Below are 27,375 nucleotides of genomic sequence, written 5' to 3' on the forward strand. Positions count from 1 at the left end.
AGATCCTCTGTAGTTTTTCCCCTACTCCTGCTAAATAAGGGAGAGACACTCCTCTTCTTCTTGTCTCCATCTCCTGTCTATCTGGTGTCTTTGTTCTCTGGGACTTCTGCACTTTGTCCCATCATGGGTGATATACCGTGAGGGCTTTCCGGACAAGTTGTTGTTCTTTAGCCCTTCCCTCTGCAGTTGTGGGCATCTGTAGGGCTCTGTGTTGAAGAGTCCTGATCACCCCGAGCTTGTGTTCAAGGGGGTGGTTTGAGCCAAAGAGCAGATATTGGTCAGTGTGAGTGGGTTTTCTGTAAACCCCTGTCTGGAGCTGCCTGTTCTTTCCAATCATAACATCACAGTCCAAGAAGGCTAAATGGTTGTTTCTGGCATCCTCACGTGTGAACTTGATATTGGAGTCCACCGAGTTGATGGTTGTTTCTGGCATCCTCACGTGTGAACTTGATATTGGAGTCCACCGAGTTGATGTGTTCTGTAAAGTCCTCAACCTCCTGTTGCTTGATTTTAACCCATGTGTCATCAACATATCTGAAGCAGTGACTGGGAGAGATGCCCGTGAAAGACGTCAAGGCTGTCTTCTCCACTCGCTCCATGTACAGATTGGCCACAATGGGGGGATACCGGAGACCCCATTGCACAACCATGGATCTGCCTGTAGTAATTCCCCCTAAACAGGAAATACGTGGTGTCAAGACAGATCTCCAAGAGTTGGCAGATGTGGTCTGGTGTGAGTTTGGTCCTTTCAAGTAGAGACACATCCTCCAGCAGTCTCTGCCTCACAGCTGAGATGGCCTCAGCGGTGGGGATGCAGGTGAACAATGATGTCACATCAAATGACACCATAGTTTCATCTGCCTCCAGCTGAAGGTCCTTGATCTTGTTCACAAAATCTTGTCTTCTCCACATGGTGGTCTGAGTTACCCACTAGAGGAGCCAAAATCCACTTGAGATGCGTGGAGTAATGTCCTCGCGTCAAGCAACCCAGTCCAGTCGAAGATTCAAGCTTCTCTACTACAGGTCCACAGCAGCTAGCCACTGCTGCTTGTGATGCCCTGGGGTTAGCTTGCTGGTACACATCTGCCCCTAGTTAAACTGATGTTATAAAAATAAAACATTCACCCTCCGTACAGCAGTCTTTGTTCAGGTAATGTTGGCCTCTTCTAGTATGAGTAATGATCAGGCTTGGGGAGTAACGGAATACATGTAACGGCGTTACGTAATTAGGATACAAAAAAGTAACTGTATTCCGCTACAGTTACAGAAAAAAAGACGTATTCAGATTACAGGTATATTTAGTAAAAATGGGGATTACTTCACAGGATTACAATTTTAATGCATTTTATGATATTATCTGTATATAATATTTTTTTTTTTCTCTGTTCATGAACAGCGACATGACGTCTCCTAACGGGGCAAAATATTGATGAAGTACCCGGATGTTAATGCATTTTCAATGGAGATCCGCGACTGAACACACTCAGAAAAATGCTCGCAAAATACGTGTTAAAATGCCATTTTGACCTGGATATCGAGCCATTAAAATTAACTTACATTAAATTATGTCAGGAAAGTATTAAACTTACTCGGACACACACACATTCCCAAATATTAGTGTTGAAAGTTACACAGATCTGCATTGTTCAAGCTGCTGAGCTGAGGCGTCCTGCTGCTGCTGCTGTTCAACGCAGTGCAGCTCCTAAAACCATTACAATACATTTATAAATATATTATATTTTTACACAATTATCCTTTATTGACAGAGTTTCATTCATGAAGTCAGTGGTGTGGGTGTGAATGTGAGCGGCACAGCGCGGGTCATTATAATCTCATTATTTTAAGGTGCAAATTAAAAAACAAAATCCCCAGTCTTGTCGAACAATTTTAATCACTAACGACAAGTATTTTAACTAGACATTGGTCTAGCAGTGGAAAATATCAACTAGACATAAGTGAAGAGTTAATGGTCCGTGTCAAGGCAAATTACTGGTGTTTGGCTCTCACTGCGGTATTGTATCACTTCCTGTTCCGGAGCACAGCGGTGTTTTTCTGTATCTGTTAGCTGTTTAATCTGCGCAGTTAGATTGATCTAGTTATCTAGATTTCGATTTGTTTCCCAGTGTAATCTTTACGTGCCTTAACTAAAGCACTCCTTCTGCTGAATCACCTCTAAATTATTTACACATTATTCACTTTGCGTGTTTTTAGGAATCCGCTAGCTTAGCGTAGCTACTAGCTCTTAGCCGATTTAGCATGGCGGCTTCTCCTGTCTCTCCCGCACTTTTCTGCTCTGGGTGTGAAATGTTTAGTTATTCCTCGGCCTCCTTTAGCAGTAATGGTACTTGTAATAAGTGTAGCTTATTCGTAGCTTTGGAGGCCAGGCTGGGCGAATTGGAGACTCGGCTCCGCACCGTGGAAAATTCTACAGCTAGCCAGGCCCCTGTAGTCGGTGCGGACCAAGGTAGCTTAGCCGCCGTTAGTTCCCCCCTGGCAGATCCCGAGCAGCCGGGAAAGCAGGCCGACTGGGTGACTGTGAGGAGGAAGCATAGCCCTAAACAGAAGCCCCGTGTACACCGCCAACCCGTTCACATCTCTAACCGTTTTTCCCCACTCGACGACACACCCGCCGAGGATCAAACTCTGGTTATTGGCGACTCTGTTTTGAGAAATGTGAAGTTAGCGACACCAGCAACCATAGTCAATTGTCTTCCGGGGGCCAGAGCAGGCGACATTGAAGGAAATTTGAAACTGCTGGTTAAGGCTAAGCGTAAATTTGGTAAGATTGTAATTCACGTCGGCAGTAATGACACCCGGTTACGCCAATCGGAGGTCACTAAAATTAACATTAAATCGGTGTGTAACTTTGCAAAAACAATGTCGGACTCTGTAGTTTTCTCTGGGCCCCTCCCCAATCAGACCGGGAGTGACATGTTTAGCCGCATGTTCTCCTTGAATTGCTGGCTGTCTGAGTGGTGTCCAAAAAATGAGGTGGGCTTCATAGATAATTGGCAAAGCTTCTGGGGAAAACCTGGTCTTGTTAGGAGAGACGGCATCCATCCCACTTTGGATGGAGCAGCTCTCATTTCTAGAAATCTGGCTAATTTTCTTAAATCCTCCAAACCGTGACTATCCAGGGTTGGGACCAGGAAGCAGAGTTGTAGTCTTACACACCTCTCTGCAGCTTCACTCCCCCTGCCATCCCCTCATTACCCCATCCCCGTAGAGACGGTGCCTGCTCCCAGACTACCAATAACCAGCAAAAATCTATTTAAGCATAAAAATTCAAAAATAAAAAATAATATAGCACCTTCAACTGCACCACAGACTAAAACAGTTAAATGTGGTCTATTAAACATTAGGTCTCTCTCTTCTAAGTCCCTGTTGGTAAATGATATAATAATTGATCAACATATTGATTTATTCTGCCTAACAGAAACCTGGTTACAGCAGGATGAATATGTTAGTTTAAATGAGTCAACACCCCCAAGTCACACTAACTGTCAGAATGCTCGTAGCACGGGCCGGGGCGGTGGATTAGCAGCAATCTTCCATTCCAGCTTATTAATTAATCAAAAACCCAGACAGAGCTTTAATTCATTTGAAAGCTTGTCTCTTAGTCTTGTCCATCCAAATTGGAAGTCCCAAAAACCAGTTTTATTTGTTATTATCTATCGTCCACCTGGTCGTTACTGTGAGTTTCTCTGTGAATTTTCAGACCTTTTGTCTGACTTAGTGCTTAGCTCAGATAAGATAATTATAGTGGGCGATTTTAACATCCACACAGATGCTGAGAATGACAGCCTCAACACTGCATTTATTCTATTATTAGACTCTATTGGCTTTGCTCAAAAAGTAAATGAGTCCACCCACCACTTAATCATATCTTAGATCTTGTTCTGACTTATGGTATGGAAATAGAAGACTTAACAGTATTCCCTGAAAACTCCCTTCTGTCTGATCATTTTTTAATAACATTTACATTTACTCTGATGGACTACCCAGCAGTAGGGAATAAGTTTCATTACACTAGAAGTCTTTCAGAAAGCGCTGTAACTAGGTTTAAGGATATGATTCCTTCTTTATGTTCTCTATGCCATATAACAACACAGTGCAGAATAGCTACCTAAACTCTGTAAGGGAGATAGAGTATCTCGTCAATAGTTTTACATCCTCATTGAAGACAGCTTTGGATGCTGTAGCTCCTCTGAAAAAGAGAGCTTTAAATCAGAAGTGTCTGACTCCATGGTATAACTCTCAAACTCGTAGCTTAAAGCAGATAACCCGTAAGTTGGAGAGGAAATGGCGTCTCACTAATTTAGAAGATCTTCACTTAGCCTGGAAAAAGAGTCTGTTGCTCTATAAAAAAGCCCTCCGTAAAGCTAGGACATCTTTCTACTCATCACTAATTGAAGAAAATAAGAACAACCCCAGGTTTCTTTTCAGCACTGTAGCCAGGCTGACAAAGAGTCAGAGCTCTATTGAGCTGAGTATTCCATTAACTTTAACTAGTAATGAGTTCATGACTTTCTTTGCTAACAAAATTTTAACTATTAGAGAAAAAATTACTCATAACCATCCCAAAGACGTATCGTTATCTTTGGCTGCTTTCAGTGATGCCGGTATTTGGTTAGACTCTTTCTCTCCGATTGTTCTGTCTGAGTTATTTTCATTAGTTACTTCATCCAAACCATCAACATGTTTATTAGACCCCATTCCTACCAGGCTGCTCAAGGAAGCCCTACCATTATTTAATGCTTCGATCTTAAATATGATCAATCTATCTTTGTTAGTTGGCTATGTACCACAGGCTTTTAAGGTGGCAGTAATTAAACCATTACTTAAAAAGCCATCACTTGACCCAGCTATCTTAGCTAATTATAGGCCAATCTCCAACCTTCCTTTTCTCTCAAAAATTCTTGAAAGGGTAGTTGTAAAACAGCTAACTGATCATCTGCAGAGGAATGGTCTATTTGAAGAGTTTCAGTCAGGTTTTAGAATTCATCATAGTACAGAAACAGCATTAGTGAAGGTTACAAATGATCTTCTTATGGCCTCGGACAGTGGACTCATCTCTGTGCTTGTTCTGTTAGACCTCAGTGCTGCTTTTGATACTGTTGACCATAAAATTTTATTACAGAGATTAGAGCATGCCATAGGTATTAAAGGCACTGCGCTGCGGTGGTTTGAATCATATTTGTCTAATAGATTACAATTTGTTCATGTAAATGGGGAATCTTCTTCACAGACTAAAGTTAATTATGGAGTTCCACAAGGTTCTGTGCTAGGACCAATTTTATTCACTTTATATATGCTTCCCTTAGGCAGTATTATTAGACGGTATTGCTTAAATTTTCATTGTTACGCAGATGATACCCAGCTTTATCTATCCATGAAGCCAGACGACACACACCAATTAGCTAAACTGCAGGATTGTCTTACAGACATAAAGACATGGATGACCTCTAATTTCCTGCTTTTAAACTCAGATAAAACTGAAGTTATTGTACTTGGCCCCACAAATCTTAGAAACATGGTGTCTAACCAGATCCTTACTCTGGATGGCATTACCCTGACCTCTAGTAATACTGTGAGAAATCTTGGAGTCATTTTTGATCAGGATATGTCATTCAAAGCGCATATTAAACAAATATGTAGGACTGCTTTTTTGCATTTACGCAATATCTCTAAAATCAGAAAGGTCTTGTCTCAGAGTGATGCTGAAAAACTAATTCATGCATTTATTTCCTCTAGGCTGGACTATTGTAATTCATTATTATCAGGTTGTCCTAAAAGTTCCCTAAAAAGCCTTCAGTTAATTCAAAATGCTGCAGCTAGAGTGCTGACGGGGACTAGAAGGAGAGAGCATATCTCACCCATATTGGCCTCTCTTCATTGGCTTCCTGTTAATTCTAGAATAGAATTTAAAATTCTTCTTCTTACTTATAAGGTTTTGAATAATCAGGTCCCATCTTATCTTAGGGACCTCGTAGTACCATATCACCCCAATAGAGCGCTTCGCTCTCAGACTGCAGGCTTACTTGTAGTTCCTAGGGTTTGTAAGAGTAGAATGGGAGGCAGAGCCTTCAGCTTTCAGGCTCCTCTCCTGTGGAACCAGCTCCCAATTCAGATCAGGGAGACAGACACCCTCTCTACTTTTAAGATTAGGCTTAAAACTTTCCTTTTTGCTAAAGCTTATAGTTAGGGCTGGATCAGGTGACCCTGAACCATCCCTTAGTTATGCTGCTATAGACGTAGACTGCTGGGGGGTTCCCATGATGCACTGTTTCTTTCTCTTTTTGCTCTGTATGCACCACTCTGCATTTAATCATTAGTGATCGATCTCTGCTCCCCTCCACAGCATGTCTTTTTCCTGGTTCTCTCCCTCAGCCCCAACCAGTCCCAGCAGAGGACTGCCCCTCCCTGAGCCTGGTTCTGCTGGAGGTTTCTTCCTGTTAAAAGGGAGTTTTTCCTTCCCACTGTAGCCAAGTGCTTGCTCACAGGGGGTCGTTTTGACCGTTGGGGTTTTACATCATTATTGTATGGCCTTGCCTTACAATATAAAGCGCCTTGGGGCAACTGTTTGTTGTGATTTGGCGCTATATAAAAAAAATTGATTGATTGATTGATTGATTGTCATCAGGCGACACAGGTACGCCTGGAGACATACAGCTGTTTATCATCCAAATATCACGGACAAAGTGACAAGAAGAACCAAAACCACTTATTTATGGAAGGAAATATTGTCTCCCTTGTTCCTCTGTTTGTGGCTTTGCCAACATGCGCAGCTTTCCAGCATATTCCACCTGTTTCTTGAACTTCTATGCACGCAAATCACTAACTTGCCCGGAATTAAAATGGCGACCACGCCTCCTTACTGACAGTATTTACTTAATGGTTTTCATTATGCTTTTGTTCTTATTTTGAAAGTTCAAGAAGTGGACTGATATGCTAAACATGATGCGAATTTACTGAACAAGTAGTAGACTTTTTTTTTGTTTTGTTTTGTATATTGTTCTGCAAGCCACTTTTAATTACAAATTCATCTGCAAACGCCTGAGTTTTCATTATCCTTCATTTGTTTGGCATTTTTTGTTGAAAATTTAGCAAGTGAACACTGGGTATGTTTAAAACAATATTGTGGGTGCTCTTAATTCATAATGTGAAGTAAAGCATGCCATGCAAAAGAAACAGTTTTATTTTTGCTTAATAATCTGTGCTATGTAGTCAAGACTATTTCTATTTAGTTTCTTTTGTCTGTATTAGCATATTTGATATTGGAGTAATCCAGAAGTAATTGAAAGTAATCAAATTGCATTACTTTAATATTATGGTACTTGGATTACGTTACTGATTACATTTTTCAACAGGTAACTAGTACCTGTATCGGAATACATTTTTAAAGTAACCCTCCCAATCCTGGTAATGACAACGTAAAACAAATAAATCACGACAGACAGGTTTTAACCATTTCCATGGGCATGAAATATTGGTATCTAGTGGTGAGTCTGCAAAACTAATTGTAAACTAATATAGACAATATATGGAAACTGGATGAAATATTAGGTTTGTCCTGGAGTAGCTTCCAATTATCTTGACTAATTTTGGTCATTCTTGAGTCTTTTACGAAAGAACTGTTTCTGTTGAAAATGTTGCGCATGGATTAGAACAGGGTTTTCAACCTTTTCTACTTTAAGGCCCACTGAGTCATACTTGTAAGGATTCGGGCCCATTTAAAACAGATCTCCCATTATTTTATTTATTTATTGTTATTAATTATTATGTAATAATAATGATCTATTATAAAGTGTATTAGGGAATGCAACACCACTCCCTGTCACAGATGAGAGCCAAGAGATTAAATAAATCAGGGCTGGACTGGGACAAAATTCGGCCCTGAACTTTTTGGTCAAGACTGGCTCACCACTACAATCCATATGTAAAAACTGTGCCAACTCACCCCACGTTGAAGTACATACAAACACACAAGACCTTAATAACACTACTATACTGAACAATGTCCCTTTATATTTTGGAGACTTGAATAAAAGAAATATCGACTACACAATTAGGGATGGGACTGATCCGATCCCGGGATACCAATGTAATTCACGTATCGGAAAATACTGATCCAACCCACGACATTTTCCGATACCGGAGAAGAGCCACTGTGAATCCTCTCAACTGCTGTTGTTTGCTCTCTGCTTGTTTACTGCCAAGCGGGAGGAGAGGAGCAGGGCGGTTTTCTGAAGCCGGGCTGTTTGAGAGCTCTCTTCTGCAGTGTTCTAGCTGTGGTTAGCGGTAAATTTCTGCTCAGCTCTCAGATTCAAATTGTCTGTTCATTGAGCATGGATTTTCTGAAAAAATTAACTGAATTGTTGCTGAAAATGTGTGCTGACAAGTTAGCCGCTTCACTGTCCCGAGGCTGTAAAACTCTATGAAACGCTAGCTCAGTGTGCTGCTGAGGAGGAGCTAAACAGAGATTCTGTCTGCTGAAAGGGAAAAAAGTCTCCATTAAAATCCTGCGCGTGAGCGTCGATGATGATACACTAATTTTACAGTCGTGTTTTCAAAAGTTCAAAGTTTGCGCAGCACAAACACAGCGAGAGAGAAAGAAAAAGACAGAGATGGAGGGAGAGTGAAAGCGAATGAGAGAAAGAGAGAGAGCAAATAAGAGACAGAAAGAGAGTGAGACAGAGAGAGGGAGAGAGAAAGAGAGACAGAGTAAACTAGAGACAGAAAAAGGGAGACACACAGAGAGGGAGAGAGAAAGAGAGAGAGAGCAAAGGAGAGACAGAAGGAGAGTGAGAGAGACAGAGAGGGAGAGAGAGAGAGAGGGGGACATAGAAAGAGAGAGCTCTGGTATGGGATTGGAAAGTATCGGTATTGACAGGCATGACCATGGGCTAAAACAGGGATAATATGTCTTAAGTGACCTTGTGCAGCGGGGCTGTGCAGGTACACCCGTTATTTTCATTCACAGAGGTGCCGAATGTTAAACACAAACCATCTGCCTGTACTTGAATATTAACCAGAGCATGTGAAATAATCTCATTTCAGCGAGTCACATTATATGTCTCATAGCTTTGTGGCAGTCACTGCACTCGTCGTGGAATATGATGCAAATATTTCACCAAATGGAGAGATGCTTCTCCAGGAAAAAAATAAACAAATATGTCTGGATGCTTCACGACATCTGCAATCTAGAGTTGGAGACTGATGAAGGCTTTTATATGTAGTTTCTTTATGTTGATGCTGAGAACTCAACATCTTGGTGGTTTTATTTTAGCAACAACATAACATAAATCCATTTCATATTGATGACTGTTAATAGGCTGCAATTAAAACAATGAACAACAGAAAAATGATCATTCATTTAACCAGTTTATGCATTATAAAGCAGCTGCACATTAGAAATCCAAGAAAGACTCATAGGAAATTAAAATGTGAGGGTAGGGCAAAGATTTTTTGAAAATTTGAAGCATTATCTGCCAACTTCTTTAATTTTGTGCCATGATTTTAAACTGCAAAACAAATGTAAAATTTTCATCCGTGTGCACACACCTCTTGAGGTGGCATAATAGAAAAAAAAGACGGCAGCTCATCCTACTGTTGGCTCAAAATGAGAGTATGAACCCAAGATATTTCATGTTTTGTGTAACTAACTTCGTTTTCAGTTTTTCAACATTTTACTGATGCTCTCATGCATTTGTTGAGAAACTGGAGATTTGCCTCTTAAAAATTCTGCCTTTGGAGACTGCTGCTTTTGTACCAACTCATGAAAATCGCCTCTTGATATCGCTTGTTTTGAAATAACACCATTATTTACTATTTTACCTCATTATGAGCCCTAAATTTTTTCAGTCCTAACTTTTTTGTAATGTGTTGCAGGTCTGAAATGCAGGAATGGATGCACTGTACATTAACAAACGATATGAAGTTCACCACAGAAAACATGAATTATCTTGGGTTCATATTGTCTGGAATGGATTTATACCACCACACTAAAGTGTACGGCTCATATGTTTTTCACCATGCTCATCTCCGTAACAATGCTGGAAGTAAAGCTTGCCAGATCGCAGGAGGCAACCAGCCTACTAACCCTACAGTAACATCCACAGTGGACAGAACAGAGGTGTTCATTACCATGGGGATTTGAGGGAATTCGAAGCAGCTATCAAATCTGGGGCAGCTTAGTGGCTTAGTGGTTAGCACTCTTGCTTCACAGAAAAAAGTTCTGGGATCACTTTTCGCCTGGGCCTTTCTGTGTGGAGTGTGCATGTTCCCTCCGTGATCACGTGAGTTCCCGCCGGGTGCTCTGGCTTCATCCCACTTCCACAGACTGTCTGATCAAATAGGCTACAGCTGCCCCCCCCCCCCCACACACCCTTGATTGGAGTAAGCGGTCATAGCAAATGAACGAATGACTGAATGATTATTAAATCTGTTTAATGTATCAGTATAAGGAGCTATAAAATCAATACAGTGTCGTGGTACAAATATTGTGATCCGCTGCTGTATTGATTTTGGTTTTTGCAAAGCCTTTGTAAAAATGTTGGATCCGGCCTCTATTTGGCACCATTATATTTTGAGGGTGAAGCCAATAAAACATGTAACTTTGGGTATTTTGAGCCTCAGAGGATTGACGTATTTGCACCCTAATTCATGCTCTCCGGTTGGTTGATTGATTACATAATTGGTGTGTAATAACTTGTTGCATGTGATGTGTGATTGCATGATTGATCAGTTCCATACCAGGTGATCATGGCGAGTGCACGGGGAGCTGACAGATGTGCTGGCCGCTTCTCAGAAACTCTCACTGCTGATTGCTGGAAATCATCACAAATGTCAGTGCAGCCGGGATAGATTCATCATCCACCAATGTTCTGCTGGTTTTATTACTCAGTTCTCTAAACGGCAACTAGTATGACAAACCTGCAGACAGACTGGATTTAAATGAGATGAAAATTGATTGATTTCAGGGGGTTTATGTGTGACATTAATGGGACTTTTTCACTTGGTTTATTTGAACAAGGTTTATTTGCCACACAGAGAGAGCGCAGGGTCACGTGTGGCATTACAGCTGAGTTTTCATCTCATTACTCTTTCAAAGCCTGAAAATGAGATTCTAAGAGCTGTTCATTGCTTCATTACTGCCTTACTTGCTGAGTGCTATGAAATTCTGAAACATGCACATCTTGTGCACCAGAGGTGATGGAAAGGTTATGGCTCTAATTGTTGTCATAAGCTGTAATGTTTACCTGAAGTGGACGACCTAAACCACACAATGCCAAAAAGCTGCCTTCCTGTCTTGATTGTTGCCCAAGGCAGAGAGTTACTAAAAATGTGTCTACCGTCAGGTCAGCGCTGAGAATGAATATGCATGATTTGTTGGCTTTGGGTCCTTTCTTGGTCACCTGCACAGCCCAGTCAAGAGTTGGAGGCTTCAGGTGTGAGGCAGGGGGTGGCTGGAGAGCTGTCTATTAATGCGGAAATGTGACACCACCTCCACTAAGTGCAGCGTAACACCTTCAACTTGGCAGAGAGGAGGCCAACATTTCTGTTCAGGCTTTTGACATTTTTTTTTCTCCTCTGACAACAGCTGAGAGTACAGGTACCCAGACTGATGAATTTCAAGGAAAACCTGTTGTTTTGGTTAAAGATGGAAGAATGCAGCAATCATAAAATGACATGCTGACAAACGTGCATTCATGGAGACAGTAATGTCTGTGCTACCTTAAGTAAAGTTTATTTGTATAGCACCTTTCAAGATAAATCACAAAATGCTGTACAAGAATTTAAGAGCACAGAAATAAAAATACAGTAACAGAAACAGTCAAAAATGTTTATAAACCCTAAAATCATACGTTTGTTCCGATTGGAGTTTATACACTAATCCAACAAGAGAAACTGATACATGGCTTGAAGGCAACAAGCATCACCTCGAGGAGACTATGGAGAAGTTCAAGCTAGAGTAAAATTAGATTATTAAAATAGTGTTTATTATTTCTTGATATTTCTTGTTTATTACTTTTTTACAGTTAATAAGCTGAATGCTGAATGAAACAAGTGTTTAACTTAATTTTTTATTTTAATATTCATGAACATCTTGTTCATCTGATGTTGGTATGCTAAACATTGAACCTCCATGTTTACGCTATATGTTAAAATGTCAGCGACTTCGGTCTGTTTTCAGGGTTTTACAGCCAATAAATGAATGAATGAATAAATAAATAAAATTCAAAGTGAATTGGGTACTGTAGTCTCCTTTGAGGGTGGGTGCTAAACGGGTTAAATGAAAGAGTATAATTCTGCTTCCGGGGACAGCCCTCGTCTGTCCCCATCAGAAATACGGCACGTTCTGAGTTTTTGGGCAAATTACACAACAAACTAAGTGAAAATGGAAAGAAAAAGTGATGATGCGGTGGGAAAGTGGACATGTGTTATGGTTTGTTTATGGAGCTCAAACATGTCAAGGCAGTTGTGCAGGCGAGAGAACACAGCTACTCTCTCAAGGTGTGTAGGCTAAAACTTACCGACACAACCTTTCCCATTTGCACTGTCTTCCCTTCTCCACTAGGAACTGAGAAAAACTGCACTTTTTGCATTTGCTTTGGTGAAGCCCAAAACCCAAAACAAAACAGTACACCATTTTTCCATTAGAAGTGATGCTATGTTTGTGCAGGCTGTCCCCGGAAGTGGTCATACATAGGAAGAACATGCAAGCTCCACATAGAAAGGACCAGGTAGGCTTTGAATGCGGGAGCTTCTTACTGTGAGACAACAGTGCTGAGCACTCAGCTGCTGTGCTGACTCATAACTGAACATTTTACTAAATATTCTGTTGTGGCTTCCCTGAAGATTCAGTTGAAGTCTCAGGCTACTTTCTGCTCAGTGCCTAATATTAAATCTGACTGGACTTCATGATCAGACTGTTTCTCAGGAATTTCCAAGCAATTTGGTTGGAAGACTTGCATACATGGACAGAACTGATGATCTGAATAGACTGTGGGAGTTCTTCCACAACCAGACGCTGAAAGTTGTTGAGGATTACATTTGAGCCACTATTGTCCATAGGAGGAGGTATTTCATATAGATATCATCCAAAAGAGTCATACTCCACAGCTTCATGGAATTCTTAGGATGTACAGGGAGCTGAGAAAGCAGGCTATGATGGCCCTGAGAATCAGGAGAAGGCATTTATTAGAGGAATCTTTGATCAGGTGACAAATCATCTGTGGTCTAGGGACCCTCAACCTGCTTACAGAGAAATCAAAGCACTTTGTTCCTCCAGACCTACACATCCCACTGCAGTTATGGCAGAGGATAGCTCAGTCCTGACAGATGGCTCTGCTGTGGGTGGACATGCCATTCTTCTGGCATTGCAAACAGCTTTTCTTTCAGTCTGAGAGACTGGTATCATCCCTACCGATTGGAAAAGGACTGGTTGTCACAATTCAGAAAGGAAATTATGATTGTATTGGATGGTAATAGCTCAGTGTCATACTGCTCTCTCTGCCGGGGAAGGTGCTTGCAAGGATTATCTAATAGACTCCTTTCCAGCTACCTTGCTGCTCAGCAGCCGGAACAGTCGCGCTTCATGTCCAAGAAGTCAACTATCAACCTGGATTCTAGCTCTGTGAGTAGTCATAGAATCTAAGCTTGACCATGGGCAGTGCTTTTTTTGCAGCCTATGTTGATTTTCACAAGCCTTTGATTCAGTTGATTGGACTGTGCTCTGGACATCCTGAGAATGTGTGGGATTCCCAAGAAGCTACTGGACATTATAGCCAGCCTATACACAGATATTCTGAGGGCTGTGCAGAGTGGAGGCAGAGACTGAGTTTTTCCCAGTGAAAACTGGTGTTCGTCAGGGGGTTGTTCTGGCTGCAACACTGTTCAGTGCTTGTCTGGATTGGGTGTTGGGTAGAGTTGTGGAAACCAGTGACTTGGGTGCTTTTGTTGGCAAGCAAAAGTTTACTTACCTCGACTTTGCAGATGATGCTGTGGTCTTTGTGGAATCAATAGATAGTCTGATTACATCTTATGAGAAGCTGAGTGAGGAATTGTGGAGTGTCTGGGTTGAAGACTGTCCTGAATCAAGACAAAGATTCAGGCTTTTAATTACTTCCTGGACTCCGCCATCAGAAGTGTATCTGTATGTGGTGAAAGTGTTCAACTTTTAGAGACATTTACATATCTCAGCAGAGACATGCTTGTCTCTGGGTCCTTGGCCTTTGAGATAGAGAGGGTCCTGGGAAGAGCTTGTTGAGTTATGAGGTTGCTGGACAAAGGTGCTTGGCGATGCAGGCATATTTGCAGGCAAACGTGGGTCCAAATTTTAGAGTCCTGGTCCTGCCTGTCTTGCTGTATGGTTATGAGACTAGGACACTAACCAGTAAGTTTAGGCGGTGATTGGATGTTAAGTGTCTTGTCTAACAACACAGACAGGTGGCATGAGCAAGATTCAAACCCAGGTCTATATGTTGTTATACTGCATATGTTTGGTTCACAGCAGATGCAAACACAACTTCCATCTTCTACACAGTTTCACCTTTGATGGTTCAGTCCAGGGTTTTTTTTTTTTTTTTTTTTCTTTTTGTGGATTCTTGTGTTAATAGTGGTTTAATTATAGGTTAATAGTAGTTTTTGTGTCATCACTCAACCATGGAAGCTGTTTTTGCTTTGTGTCTTTCTGGTCATGGAGTCATGGAGGTTCCTTGGATGTTATCATGGGCTTTTTGTGACTTCCTGGATGTGCTCTTGGAAGAATTTTAGAATGTTGACAACTTCAGGGAAGGTTCTTATTTGTTTTAAATATTCTCTGTTTGAAACTAATGGCTTTCAGTGTATTTCACTGGGGTCCCAGCTCCTTAAAAATACTCTTGTAATCCTTCCCAGACTGATGTATTTCAGTCATATTCCTACCCATCACTTCTAGTTTTCTGTTTGATCTTGGCATTTGCTACTGGGTAAAACCTTATAGCCAAATTCATACCATAGAGATGGTTCTGCTTAAATGATGATTCACTTAAACAGGGATGGCAGAACCTGAACATGGGGTGTTTGATAGATTTGTGAGAAAAATTAACTCAGAGGCAATTTTTTCATCTTTTTTGTGTCTGTAAATCAAACTATTAAAATTGTACTTTATGCTAAGGTTACTTTTGTGTTATGTTAAAACTTGTTTGAATATCACACAAATTAGTATGAGTTCTACTGTAAAATAAGTGTACTCAGAAGGCTGGAAACACTTTTTTTCATGACATTGCACATCATAAATTGGTGATTTGTTTACAGACTGCTTTCACGTACAGTGTATGAGGAATATTCATAAGAATATGAATCTACGGTCTAACCGGGAAAGTATTCACAGCACTTCACTTTTTCCAGATATTGTATTACAGCCTTATTCCAAATGGATGAAATTCATTCCTCAAAAATTGTACATGCAGTACACCATAACAGATGAAATTAGAAATGAGCACCAGAGATAAAAGATGACATATGACAGACATCAGTATCAGTATCAGTATCCAAAAGTACATTTTCTATGGCTTTATTTTTGTGGCACTTTTTTGGGACACCCTGCACCAAAGCATAATAACTTGGCACGTACCATAATTTTATGCAGGTTTGTTCTCTCTGGGTTCACTAATGGGGCTCACTGAGTTTTATCAGTGGATATTGCTGATAATGTGGCTTTTCATTGGGCCAAATGATAAAAGATAACATTCTGATTGCGGTTGAGTTGCAATTGGATTAAATAAATCATTAACGAGTAAAATATTCCCTGAAATGTGAACATTTTAAAATTAAATTTTTCCCCTACAGACAAATTGGCACGCTTTCCTTTGGCATCACAGTTGCGAGGTTCATTTCAGCCACTTTGTTGGTGTGCCACTGAAAATAATGAGTGTCAGAATCACTTGCTGAGCGTATTCTGGAAAAGTTCAAAATACGCACTGAGACTCCTGTCACTGAAATTTTAAGACTGGTTTAAATAAGCATGTAACTGTAGCAGTGTGCACTGTTGGCTACGGAGCTGTTGGCATGACCTTCCCCATGTCACCGCTTGTCTGCCCTCACACTCCATGTTCAGATTGAGCTGTTAAGATGAGTTAGTATTATTGTGTTTACTCTATTAAATGCTCCCTCTCTAATTGAAGCCCCGCTCCCCCTTGAGTTGTTTCATCATTTTGCATGTTATACAAATAATGAATGGTTATGAGTGCAATGTTCACCTCACTGAATGGAACATTTCATCTTTCACCTCATGAAATATTTGTACCATTCAAGAAATGGAAAAAATATTGATTATTTGTTTTATATGCCCTACAGCGGTTCTACTTTAGCTAAATACATCCCAGCGAATTTTGCAAATGCCTCCAGATGGCTTACAGCATACTGGATTTGTTTTTTCTTTTGTGTTAGAAGAATAAACAACTGCTAATTGCCGTCGTCACTCGTGTGTGCGTGGCGGTCACAGTGTGCAATGGTGCAAATCAATCAAATGGAGCACAATGGCAAATGGGACGAATGATCAATATCGCGTGACATACAAACCACCAATCAAATGACAAGGATCTATTCAGATGTTATATAAAGTGAAATTGTGAATTCCTGAGAGAACAGAGTAAAATGAAAGTGCCACAGACTCTCATCAAGTCTGTTCTGGTTTCCTTGTTGCTTATGCAGCTGCAGTGCCTCCTATTTTAGAGCCTTTCCTCTTATGCCCAGGGTTGCAAGCTTATCCTTGTCCCTACACCACTCCCAGATGTGTTTGTCATTGACTAGGAAAATCCAAGTGGCATGGTGCTTCCCCTTCTCTTCCACTTCATTCACAACCTTTAGCTTGAATGCTGCTGACTAAAAATGTTTGCGTGGAGCCATTTTATGTAATTGTGTAGCAGCTACTGCATGCAGTCACGCAAAATGTGCTCTAATAAAACACTCCAATCAAGGTTAGCCTGCAGTCTTTAGCTTGTTCAGTAACTCTAAGATGGAGAGGGGGGGAGCAGGGTCTTGTCCTCCCTCCACCTCTTTACACATTTATGGGTTGGCTAGCATGTAAGCTGTGGAAATATGACGACACCCAGAGCAGCACTTTTTGAACTTCAGAACGGCTCTTGAGAAAACCTGTGGGTGACATCACGGGTTTGACTAGCATATAGACAGTGAGGCAAATAAGTATTTGATCCACTGTTGATTTACAAGTTTTCCTACCTACGTAGAACGGAGACTCTGTAATTTTTATTGTGAGTACATTTCAGCTGTGTAGTGCAGAGTAGGAGGGCTAAAGAAAAACTAACAGGTTGGTAACAGCCAGATTCTTTCTGCTTGTTGGGAGGTGATCAAATACTTATTTCATGCAATAAAATGCTAATTAATTATTAAAAATCATACATATGATGTTTCTGAATGTTTTTTTACATTCTGTCTCTCACAGATGATGTGCACCTACGATAAAAATTACAGACCTCTCCATTCATTGTAGGTAGGAAAACTTGCAAAGTCGACAGTGGATCAAATACTTACTTGCCTCACTGTACAGTCTATAGTGTTATGCCGAGTTCTGACTGCTTGAAACACAGCACCTTATAGGAGTCTTATAAGTCCAGGATAAGAGTCGATTTTAGCAAGAACTTCAAAGACTGTTTTGGGGATCTCTGACACCTATTTTACTTATTGATAAGGAATATAATAGAACATGGGAGCTTTAAAACTTTGCAAGAAGGCACACGGTATAGTCAACTTGAGATTTCTTTCTTTTCTCACATTCTTTCTTTGGACATGTGATGAGAAGATAAAAAGAATATGTCAGTAAAAGTGTGATGAGAATTGAAGTTCAGGAAATAGAGAACATAGTGGAAGTGGATGTGAATGGACAAAATTAAAAAGCAGCAGAGTAGTGGTTGATTCAAAATAAAATCAATCAGAAACATCAACTTTACATACAAAGTGTTGGGGGGCAAAAGAAAAATAACGTAAAGGTCAATGGGAATGACATTTTTTGTCATCCAAGTAGAAATCATAAGCCAACTTACAAATGATTACAGAATTTCGTCTTTGTAAAGGAGGTGATGTTAATGCAATTACCAATTAGTATCTCAAGGGGGTGTTTTCACTGGCGTGTGTATGTGTTTGTTTGTGTATGCATCTGTGGACAAGATATCTTAAAAATGGCAGGACAGATTTCCTTCAAACCTGGTGGGAATATTAGGGAGCTATCTAGTGGTTATTAGATTTTTTTTTTTTTTTTTAGCAGTTTGGTCAAAGATCACAGGTGATGGTCAAGGAAAACATTGTGCAAAAACACATTTTTTTTGTATCTCAACAATGAATAAGTTTACATGAATGACCTAAAGCATATATTGATCAGTAAAATATTTCTAATTGATTGGTATCAATTACTTCATAATGAAGTCACACAGAAGTCATATGTTGAAGTCATACATAGTCAAAAACACCATTACAGACATATTTATTTGTACTTGTACTTTTATATCATTCCATGTACAGCACACCACGCACAACTTTTACTGAAACTGGTGTTGCTTCCATTTTAATATCGCCAGACACAATTGAGTAAATTATTTTTTTCCCCTGTAACAGCTTGTGTAAAGGCAGGACACTTTTCTCAGTGGTGCGAGATGCCAAGGTAGTCCTGGATGTGAACAAGACCAGACAGATTGCACAAGAGATGGTCAAGGTAAAATATATCAACACTGCATGAATCGTCAGAATTTTATTTAATTTTTGGTACACAGGCTGAAAAGTTCTAAGGCTCCCCATGAAGGAGTAATGCATTAACTGCATTATAGTGAGCCTTAGAACTTTTCAGCCTACCCTTGTATATGTTTAAACATCATTTTATAGGCAGTCTATGACTCTGTGTGCTTAGGGCATGGGCTACCTTCATGCTAAAGGGATCTTGCACAAAGACATGAAGTCCAAGAATGTGTTCTATGACAACGGCAAAGTGGTCATTACTGATTTTGGACTGTTCACCATATCTGGAGTTCTGCAGGCTGGAAGGTAAGACAGAAGGCAGCAGACACAACTGCTCCACATGTTCACAAATTCATTTTTCTGAGCCAAAATTGGAATATAATTGTTATTATTCATTTAATTTCAATATACGAGGGCTGTCCGTAAAGTATAGGTCCTTTTTATTTTTTTCAAAAACTATATGGATTTCATTCATATGTTTTTACGTCAGACATGCTTGCACCCTCGTACGCATGCGTGAGTTTTTCCATGCCTGTCGGTGACGTCATTCGCCTGTGAGCACTCCTTGTGGGAGGAGTCGTCCAGCCCCTCGTCGGAATTCCTTTGTCTGAGAAGTTGCTGAGAGACTGGCGCTTTGTTTGATCAAAATTTTTTCTAAACCTGTGAGACACATCGAAGTGGACATGGTTCGAAAAATTAAGCTGGTTTTCAGTGAAAATTTTAACAGCTGATGAGAGATTTTGAGGTGATTCTGTCGCTTTAAGGACTTTTCACGGTGCGAGACGTCGCTCAGCGCTCTCAGGCGGCGTCATCAGCCTGTTTCAAGCTTAAAACCTCCACATTTCAGGCTCTATTAATCCAGGACGTCGTGAGAGAACGGAGAAGTTTCAGAAGAAGTCGGTTTCAGCATTTTATCCGGATATTCCACTGTTAAAGGATATTTTTTTAATGAAAGACGTGCGGACGGGTCCGCGCGTCGGGACGCAGCCGACGCGGCGCGGCGGCACAGGAAAAACACCTCCGTGTTGATAACCATTTGTTAAAATCCAGTTGGCTTTTGATGGCTTTCAGTGGAGTGAGTATATGAGAAATTGTTTATCAGCTGGAGATGTTCCAACTTGTCCTCAAGGCTTCCAACAGAGGTGTTTTTCCTGTGGCGGAGCGTCGCGGCGGCTGCGAGCCGACGCTGCAATCTGCCCGCACGTCTTTCATTAAAAAAATCTCCTTTAACAGTGGAATATCCGGATAAAATGCTGAAACCGACTTCTTCTGAAACTTCTCTGTTCTCTCACGACGTCCTGGATCAACAGAGCCTGAAATGTGGAGGTTTTAAGCTTGAAACAGGCTGATGACGCCGCCTGAGAGCGCTGCGCGACGTCTCGCACCGTGAAAAGTCCTTAAAGCGACAGAATCACCTCAAAATCTCTCATCAGCTGTTAAAATTTTCACTGAAGACCAGCTTAATTTTTCGAACCATGTCCACTTTGATGTGTCTCACAGGTTTAGAAAAAATTTTGATCAAACAAAGCGCCAGTCTCTCAGCAACTTCTCAGACAAAGGAATTCCGATGAGGGGCTGGACGACTCCTCCCACAAGGAGTGCTCACAGGCGAATGACGTCACCGACAGGCGTGGAAAAACTCACGCATGCGCACGAGGGTTCAAGCATGTCTGACGTAAAAACATATGAATGAAATCCATATAGTTTTTGAAAAAAATAAAAAGGACCTATACTTTACGGACAGACCTCGTATTGCCATAGTTGTTATGTTACAGCCATGTGACTCTGTGCACAATTTATCCCATCAAATCTCAGAAATTAAGTAGAGTAGGTCCTGATTAGTACTAGGCTGAGAGATTTTTATTGTATGTTTTTTTTTTAGAAAACCCAAGATTAATTAAAATTTATGCAACAAATTGTTATTAGTTGTTTTTATTAAATATGTACAGTGTACCTGGAAAGCATTCCAAGTTCTTTACTTTTCCACATTTTGTTGTGTTACAGCCTTATTTCAAATGGAGTAGATTCATTTTTTCCCCTCAAAATTCTACTCACAAACCCTATAATGACAATATGAAAAAAGTTATTTATTTATTTTTTTTTTTTTGCAAATGAAAAAAAAAAGCCCTAAGAAATCACATGTACATAAGTATTCCCATCTTTTGCTCAATACTTTGTTGATGCACCCTTGGCAGCAATTACAGCCCCAAGTCTTCTTGAATCTGTTGCCACAAGCTTGGTGCACCTGTCTTTGGGCAATTTTGCCCATTCCTCTTTGCAGCACCTCTCAAGCTCCATCAGGTTGGATGGTTAGCGTTAGTGCACAGCCATTTTCAGATCTCTCCAGATATGTTCAATCTGATTCTGGTCTGGGCTCTGGCTCGGTCACTCAAGGACATTCACAGAGTCATTGTCCTGCTGAAAGATGAACCGTTGCCTCAGTCTGAGGTTGAGAGCGCACTTCAGCAGTTTTTCATCCAGGATGTCTCTGTACATTGCTGCGTTCATCTTTCTCTCAATCCTGACTAGTTCCCCAGTTCCTGCCATTGAAAAACATCCCCACAGCATGATGCTGCCACCGCCATGCTTCACTGTAGGGATGGTGCCTGGTTTCCTCCAAACATGACACCTGGCATTCACGCCAAAGAATTAAATCTTTGCCTCATCAGACCAGAGAATTTTCTTAATCATGGTCTGAGAGTCCTTCAGGTGCTTTTAGGCAAACCCCAGGTGGCCATATACCTTTTACTAAGGAGTGGCTTCTGTCTGGCCACTCTACCATACAGGCCTGATTGGTGGATTGCAACAGATATGTAGGACTGCTTTTTTGCATTTACGCAATATCTCTAAAATCAGAAAGGTCTTGTCTCACAGTGATGCTGAAAAACTAATTAATGCATTTATTTCCTCTAGGCTGGACTATTGTAATTCATTATTATCAGGTTGTCCTAAAAGTTCCCTAAAAAGCCTTCAGTTAATTCAAAATGCTGCAGCTAGAGTGCTGACGGGGACTAGAAGGAGAGAGCATATCTCACCCATATTGGCCTCTCTTCATTGGCTTCCTGTTAATTCTAGAATAGAATTTAAAATTCTTCTTCTTACTTATAAGGTTTTGAATAATCAGGTCCCATCTTATCTTAGGGACCTCGTAGTACCATATCACCCCTATAGAGCGCTTCGCTCTCAGACTGCAGGCTTACTTGTAGTTCCTAGGGTTTGTAAGAGTAGAATGGGAGGCAGAGCCTTCAGCTTTCAGGCTCCTCTCCTGTGGAACCAGCTCCCAATTCAGATCAGGGAGACAGACACCCTCTCTACTTTTAAGATTAGGCTTAAAACTTTCCTTTTTGCTAAAGCTTATAGTTAGGGCTGGATCAGGTGACCCTGAACCATCCCTTAGTTATGCTGCTATAGACGTAGACTGCTGGGGGGTTCCCATGATGCACTGTTTCTTTCTCTTTTTGCTCTGTATGCACCACTCTGCATTTAATCATTAGTGATCGATCTCTGCTCCCCTCCACAGCATGTCTTTTTCCTGGTTCTCTCCCTCAGCCCCAACCAGTCCCAGCAGAAGACTGCCCCTCCCTGAGCCTGGTTCTGCTGGAGGTTTCTTCCTGTTAAAAGGGAGTTTTTCCTTCCCACTGTAGCCAAGTGCTTGCTCACAGGGGGTCGTTTTGACCGTTGGGGTTTTACATAATTATTGTATGGCCTTGCCTTACAATATAAAGCGCCTTGGGGCAACTGTTTGTTGTGATTTGGCGCTATATAAAAAAATTGATTGAATTGATTGAATTGAATTGAAGGTTCTCCTCTCTCCACAGAGGAATGGTGGAGTTCTGGTCACCTCCCTGACTAAGACCCTTCTAACCCAATTGCTTAGTTTAGACGGCCAGCCAGCTGCAGGAAGACTCTTGGTGGATCTAAATGTCTTCAATTTAAGGGTGATGGAGATCACTGTGCTCACTGGGACCTTCAAAGCAGCAGAAATGTTTCTGTATCCTTCCACAGATTTGTACCTTGAGACAGTCTTGTCTCGGAGGTCAGCAGACAATTCCTTTTACTTCATGCTTGGTTTGTGCTCTGACTTTTATTGTCAACTGTAGGACCTTATATGTAGACAGGTGTGGCTTTCCAAATCATGTCGAATCAACTGAATTTGCCCCAGGTGGACTCCAGTTATCTCAAGGATGATCAGTGGAAACAGGATGCACCTGAGCTCAATTTTTAGCTTCATGGCAAAGGCTGTGAATACTTGTTTATGTACATGTGTTTTGTTTTGTTTACTTTTTTATTTTTAATAAATTTGCAAAAATTTCAACAAAAAATATTTTTTTTTCACATTGCCATGATGGGTATTTTGTGTAGAATTTTTTTTTTTTTTAGAAAAAAATTAAATTAATCCATTTTGGAATAAGGCTGTAACATAATAAAATGTGGAAAAAGTGAAGCGCTGTGAATACTTTCCAGAGCATCGTACAGGATTCTAGCCATGGTGGGTGGCGCCAAGTGGCCCCGCCTGGAACTGCAAATTTCCACCCGGCTCTCAGGTTCAAATTGGTTGTGCAGCCCAGCACAGAATTTCTGAAAAATGAACTGAAATGTTGCTGAAAATGTACTGATTCGATCGTATTTCGATCAGAAAGATTTGAACTCCTCATTTCACAGTCAGAGCTGCGTCAGTCACAGTCAGTCAGAGCTGCAAAAAGTTTGTACCTGAGTTTTCAGAGGTGGTGTTTGTAGTTGCCATCTGCCACGCCGGTGTTTGCCAACCCGGACAGTGGGAATACCACCTCAACCGGCAACTTAGCCCCGCGACTGGACAGCAACAACGTCCGAGGCCCAACGTGGTGAATTCACTGAGGCCGCGCGCTGCGTCATTAGAACCGCGCGTCACAAGTACCGCTTCCCCGAGGCCTCGTGCAGCCACCGCGCATCCATCAGCGCGGAAACACCGAGGCCGCGCGGCACCAGCGAAGTGCAGATCCATCCCGGTGACAAACAACGCAGGCTGTTAACATCGGCGATCGACAAGCTGCTCATAAGCCGACCATGGGGCCTAAGAAGGTTCTGACAGCGGAGGAAGGTGACGATATTAAAAAGTCTCTGGACTTTTTATCAGAGGAGATTTCTGTTGTGAAGCAGCAACAGAAATCAATCATGGATCTGGTGGAGGCGGTGAAGGCATTACGGCTCCAGAATGCCGAGAAAGACCGGCATCTGGTGCAGCTGGAAAATAGAGTGGCTGAATTGGAGCAGTACACCAGAATCAACGACGTCATCATCACAGGTCTTCACATCAAACCACAGTCCTACGCACGGGCGGTAACAGATGAGAGCGGAGGGGAGCCCAGTGAACAGGAGGTCAGCTCTGTGGAAAAACAGGTTGCTGATTTCCTCCTATCTAAAGGTATAGAAATGGATTTAAATAACATTGAAGCGTGCCACCCTCTGCCCCGGAGAAATGACGGTGATAAACGAACCGTCATCATGAGATTCATCAACAGAAAACACAGAACAGCACTGTTAAAACAAGGAAGAAAACTGAAAGGGACAAACGTATTCATCAATGAACATCTCACCAAACGGAATGCCGACATCGCCAGGAAAGCACGCTTCTTGAAGAAACAGGGAAAAATCCAGCACACATGGACTTCAAACTGTAAAATATTCATCAAACTGAACGGATCACCAGAACAAGCAAAAGTCATGGCAATAAGGAACATCGAGGAGCTGGACAAATATGAACAATAGTGTTTCTTAAAGCGAGGATCTGGACAGATATGACCAATAAGGTATGAGGACACAAACACATCACAACACCATGACGCAGACCAGAGGAACCTATTCATCTACTACCTATTCATCTACATCTGGAGACAAGAAGGATATAACTCAAAGGATTGCTGATCATGGAAAAGTAGAACTGAGAACATTTAAATACACAGACCACAATGTACTGGACTTGGAGCACGATATAGACCCGGACAATAATTTCTTCTCAAATATCAATGACAGTTGTTGCTATTATACAGATGAACAGTTTAATCGGATCATTAAAACGGATAACAAATTATCAATAATCCATTTCAACAGCAGAAGTCTATATGCAAACTTTAACAACATTAAAGAATATTTAAGTCAGTTTAAAAAAATATTTAACATAATTGCTATATCAGAAACATGGATCAATGAAGATAAAGGAATGGATTTTGAACTGGATGGATATGAATTTAATTGTGTAAACAGAAAAAATAAGAGTGGAGGAGGAGTGGCTGTGTATGTGGATAAGAACATGGATTATAAAATAGTAGACAATATGACAACTGTGATTGATAACTTATTAGAATGTATAACTATTGAAATATGTGAAGAAAAAAGCAAAAATGTATTAGTCAGCTGTATATATAGAGCACCAGGATCTAGTATTGAAACATTCACTGACTGTATGGGAAAAATGTTCTCAAAAACTAATCAAAAAACTGTGTTCATTTGTGGTGACTTAAATATTGATCTGCTCAATCCAAATAAGCATAAAATAACAGATGAATTTATCAGTATAATGTACAGTATGAGTTTATATCCAAAAATCACCAGGCCAAGCAGAATTACATCCCATAGTGCCACCTTAATTGATAATATATTCAGCAATGATATTGAGAATAACACTGTGAGTGGATTATTAATCAATGACATTAGTGATCATCTACCAGTTTTCATCGTTTATAATAGAAACCATCGGCGGAATCAGCCAGAGGAGAAAATAAAATACAGGCGAGTGCGGACAGAGGAAAACATGAACACACTAAAGAAGGATTTACAGGAGCAAAACTGGGAAAAGGTATACAGTGAAAGTGATGTTGATAGTGCATATGAAACTTTTTTACAAATATTTACATCATTATATGATAAAAATTGTCCAATTAAACAAGACTACAGAAAACAAAAAATCCAAGCTCGACCATGGATGACGAAAGGGTTACGAAATGCATGTAATAAGAAAAATACACTGTATAGAGAATTCATAAAACTAAAGACTAAAGAGGCAGAAAATAGATATAAGAAATACAAAAATAGATTAACTAATATTATACGGGTATGTAGGAAGGAATATTATAGTAACATATTATATAATAACAAAAACAATATTAAAGGAATATGGGATATATTAAATAGCATTATCAAAAATGGTAATAAAAAACAGAGTTACCCTCAGTATTTCATTGATAATAATGTCAAGAAGGAAAATAAGGATGAGGTAGTCAACGGTTTTAATAATTTTTTTGTAAATATTGGACCAAGCTTGGCAGAAAAAATTCCCGATTCCCAACCTGAGGATTGGGATAATAATCTCATAGAAAGAAATCCCTGTTCAATGTTCCTCACAGCAGTGGATGGAAATGAAATTATAGACATTGTGAATAATTGTAAATATAAAACATCTACCGATTTAAATGAAATTGATATGGTGGTGGTAAAACAGGTCATTGAATGGATTGTAGAACCATTAACATACATCTGTAACTTATCATTTCAAACCGGTAAATTTCCCAATCAAATGAAAATAGCTAAGGTTGTGCCGCTGTATAAGACTGGGGATAGACACCACTTCACAAATTATAGACCTGTTTCTTTGCTTCCACAATTTTCCAAATTATTAGAAAAGTTATTCAATAATAGATTAGACAAATTCATAAATAAACATAAATTACTTACTGATAGTCAATATGGATTCAGAGCACATAGTTCAACATCACTTGCATTAATAGAATCAGTTGAGGAGATTACAAACGCCATAGACCACAAATTACATTCAGTTGGAATATTTATAGACCTTAAAAAGGCTTTTGATACAATCAATCATGACATATTAATCAGTAAACTTGAACAGTATGGGATTAGGGGGTTGGTGTTGCACTGGGTGAGAAGCTACTTAAGTAACAGAAAACAGTTTGTGAAGTTGGGGGAATATACATCATCATGCTTGGACAATGCTTGTGGCGTCCCACAGGGGTCAGTATTGGGTCCAAAACTGTTTCTAATTTATATAAATGATATTGTCAATGTTTCCAAAATATTAAAATTAGTATTATTTGCAGATGACACAAGCATTTTTTGTTCAGGGGGGGATTTGCAGGAGTTACTGAGGAGGATCAGTATAGAAATGGGAAAATTGAAAATATGGTTTGACAGAAATAAATTATCATTAAACTTAAGTAAAACAAAATACATGTTATTTGGCTATTGTAATACAGACATACAGGTTCAGTTACAAGTCGAGGGGGTAGATATTGAAAGGGTACATGAAAATAAGTTTCTGGGGGTGATAATAGATGATAAGATAAACTGGAAGACTCATATAAAACATATACAAAGTAAACTGTCAAGAAGCATTTCAGTTCTAAACAAAGCGAAACATATTCTGGACCACAACTCACTCCGCATTCTTTACTGCTCACTGGTTTTACCATATTTACAGTACTGTGCAGAGGTATGGGGTAATACTTATAAAGGTACAACACAATCACTATCAGTAATGCAGAAAAGAGCTATAAGAATTATTCATAATACTGGCTATAGAGATCATACAAATCCACTATTTTTACAATCCAAATTCTTAAAATTCACAGACTTGGTTCATTTTCAAAC

The 27,375-nt window shown here is 40.3% G+C and overlaps 1 protein-coding gene across 6 annotated transcripts in view; it reads left to right on the top strand.

The window, feature by feature from the left end:
* The window catches only part of ksr2 (kinase suppressor of ras 2), a 494,388-nt gene that overhangs the window by 399,744 nt on the left and 67,269 nt on the right, over positions 1–27,375 (top strand). For all 6 annotated transcript variants that reach the window (XM_034170876.1, XM_034170877.1, XM_034170875.1 and 3 more), the window contains 2 exons: positions 18,616–18,712; positions 18,905–19,038. In XM_034170876.1, coding sequence (XP_034026767.1) covers positions 18,616–18,712; positions 18,905–19,038 — 231 coding nt within the window. The remainder of the gene's footprint in view (positions 1–18,615; positions 18,713–18,904; positions 19,039–27,375) is intronic.

Source organism: Thalassophryne amazonica, chromosome 5 (assembly GCF_902500255.1).
Source record: "Thalassophryne amazonica chromosome 5, fThaAma1.1, whole genome shotgun sequence".
NCBI classification, from domain to species: Eukaryota; Metazoa; Chordata; class Actinopteri; order Batrachoidiformes; family Batrachoididae; genus Thalassophryne; species Thalassophryne amazonica.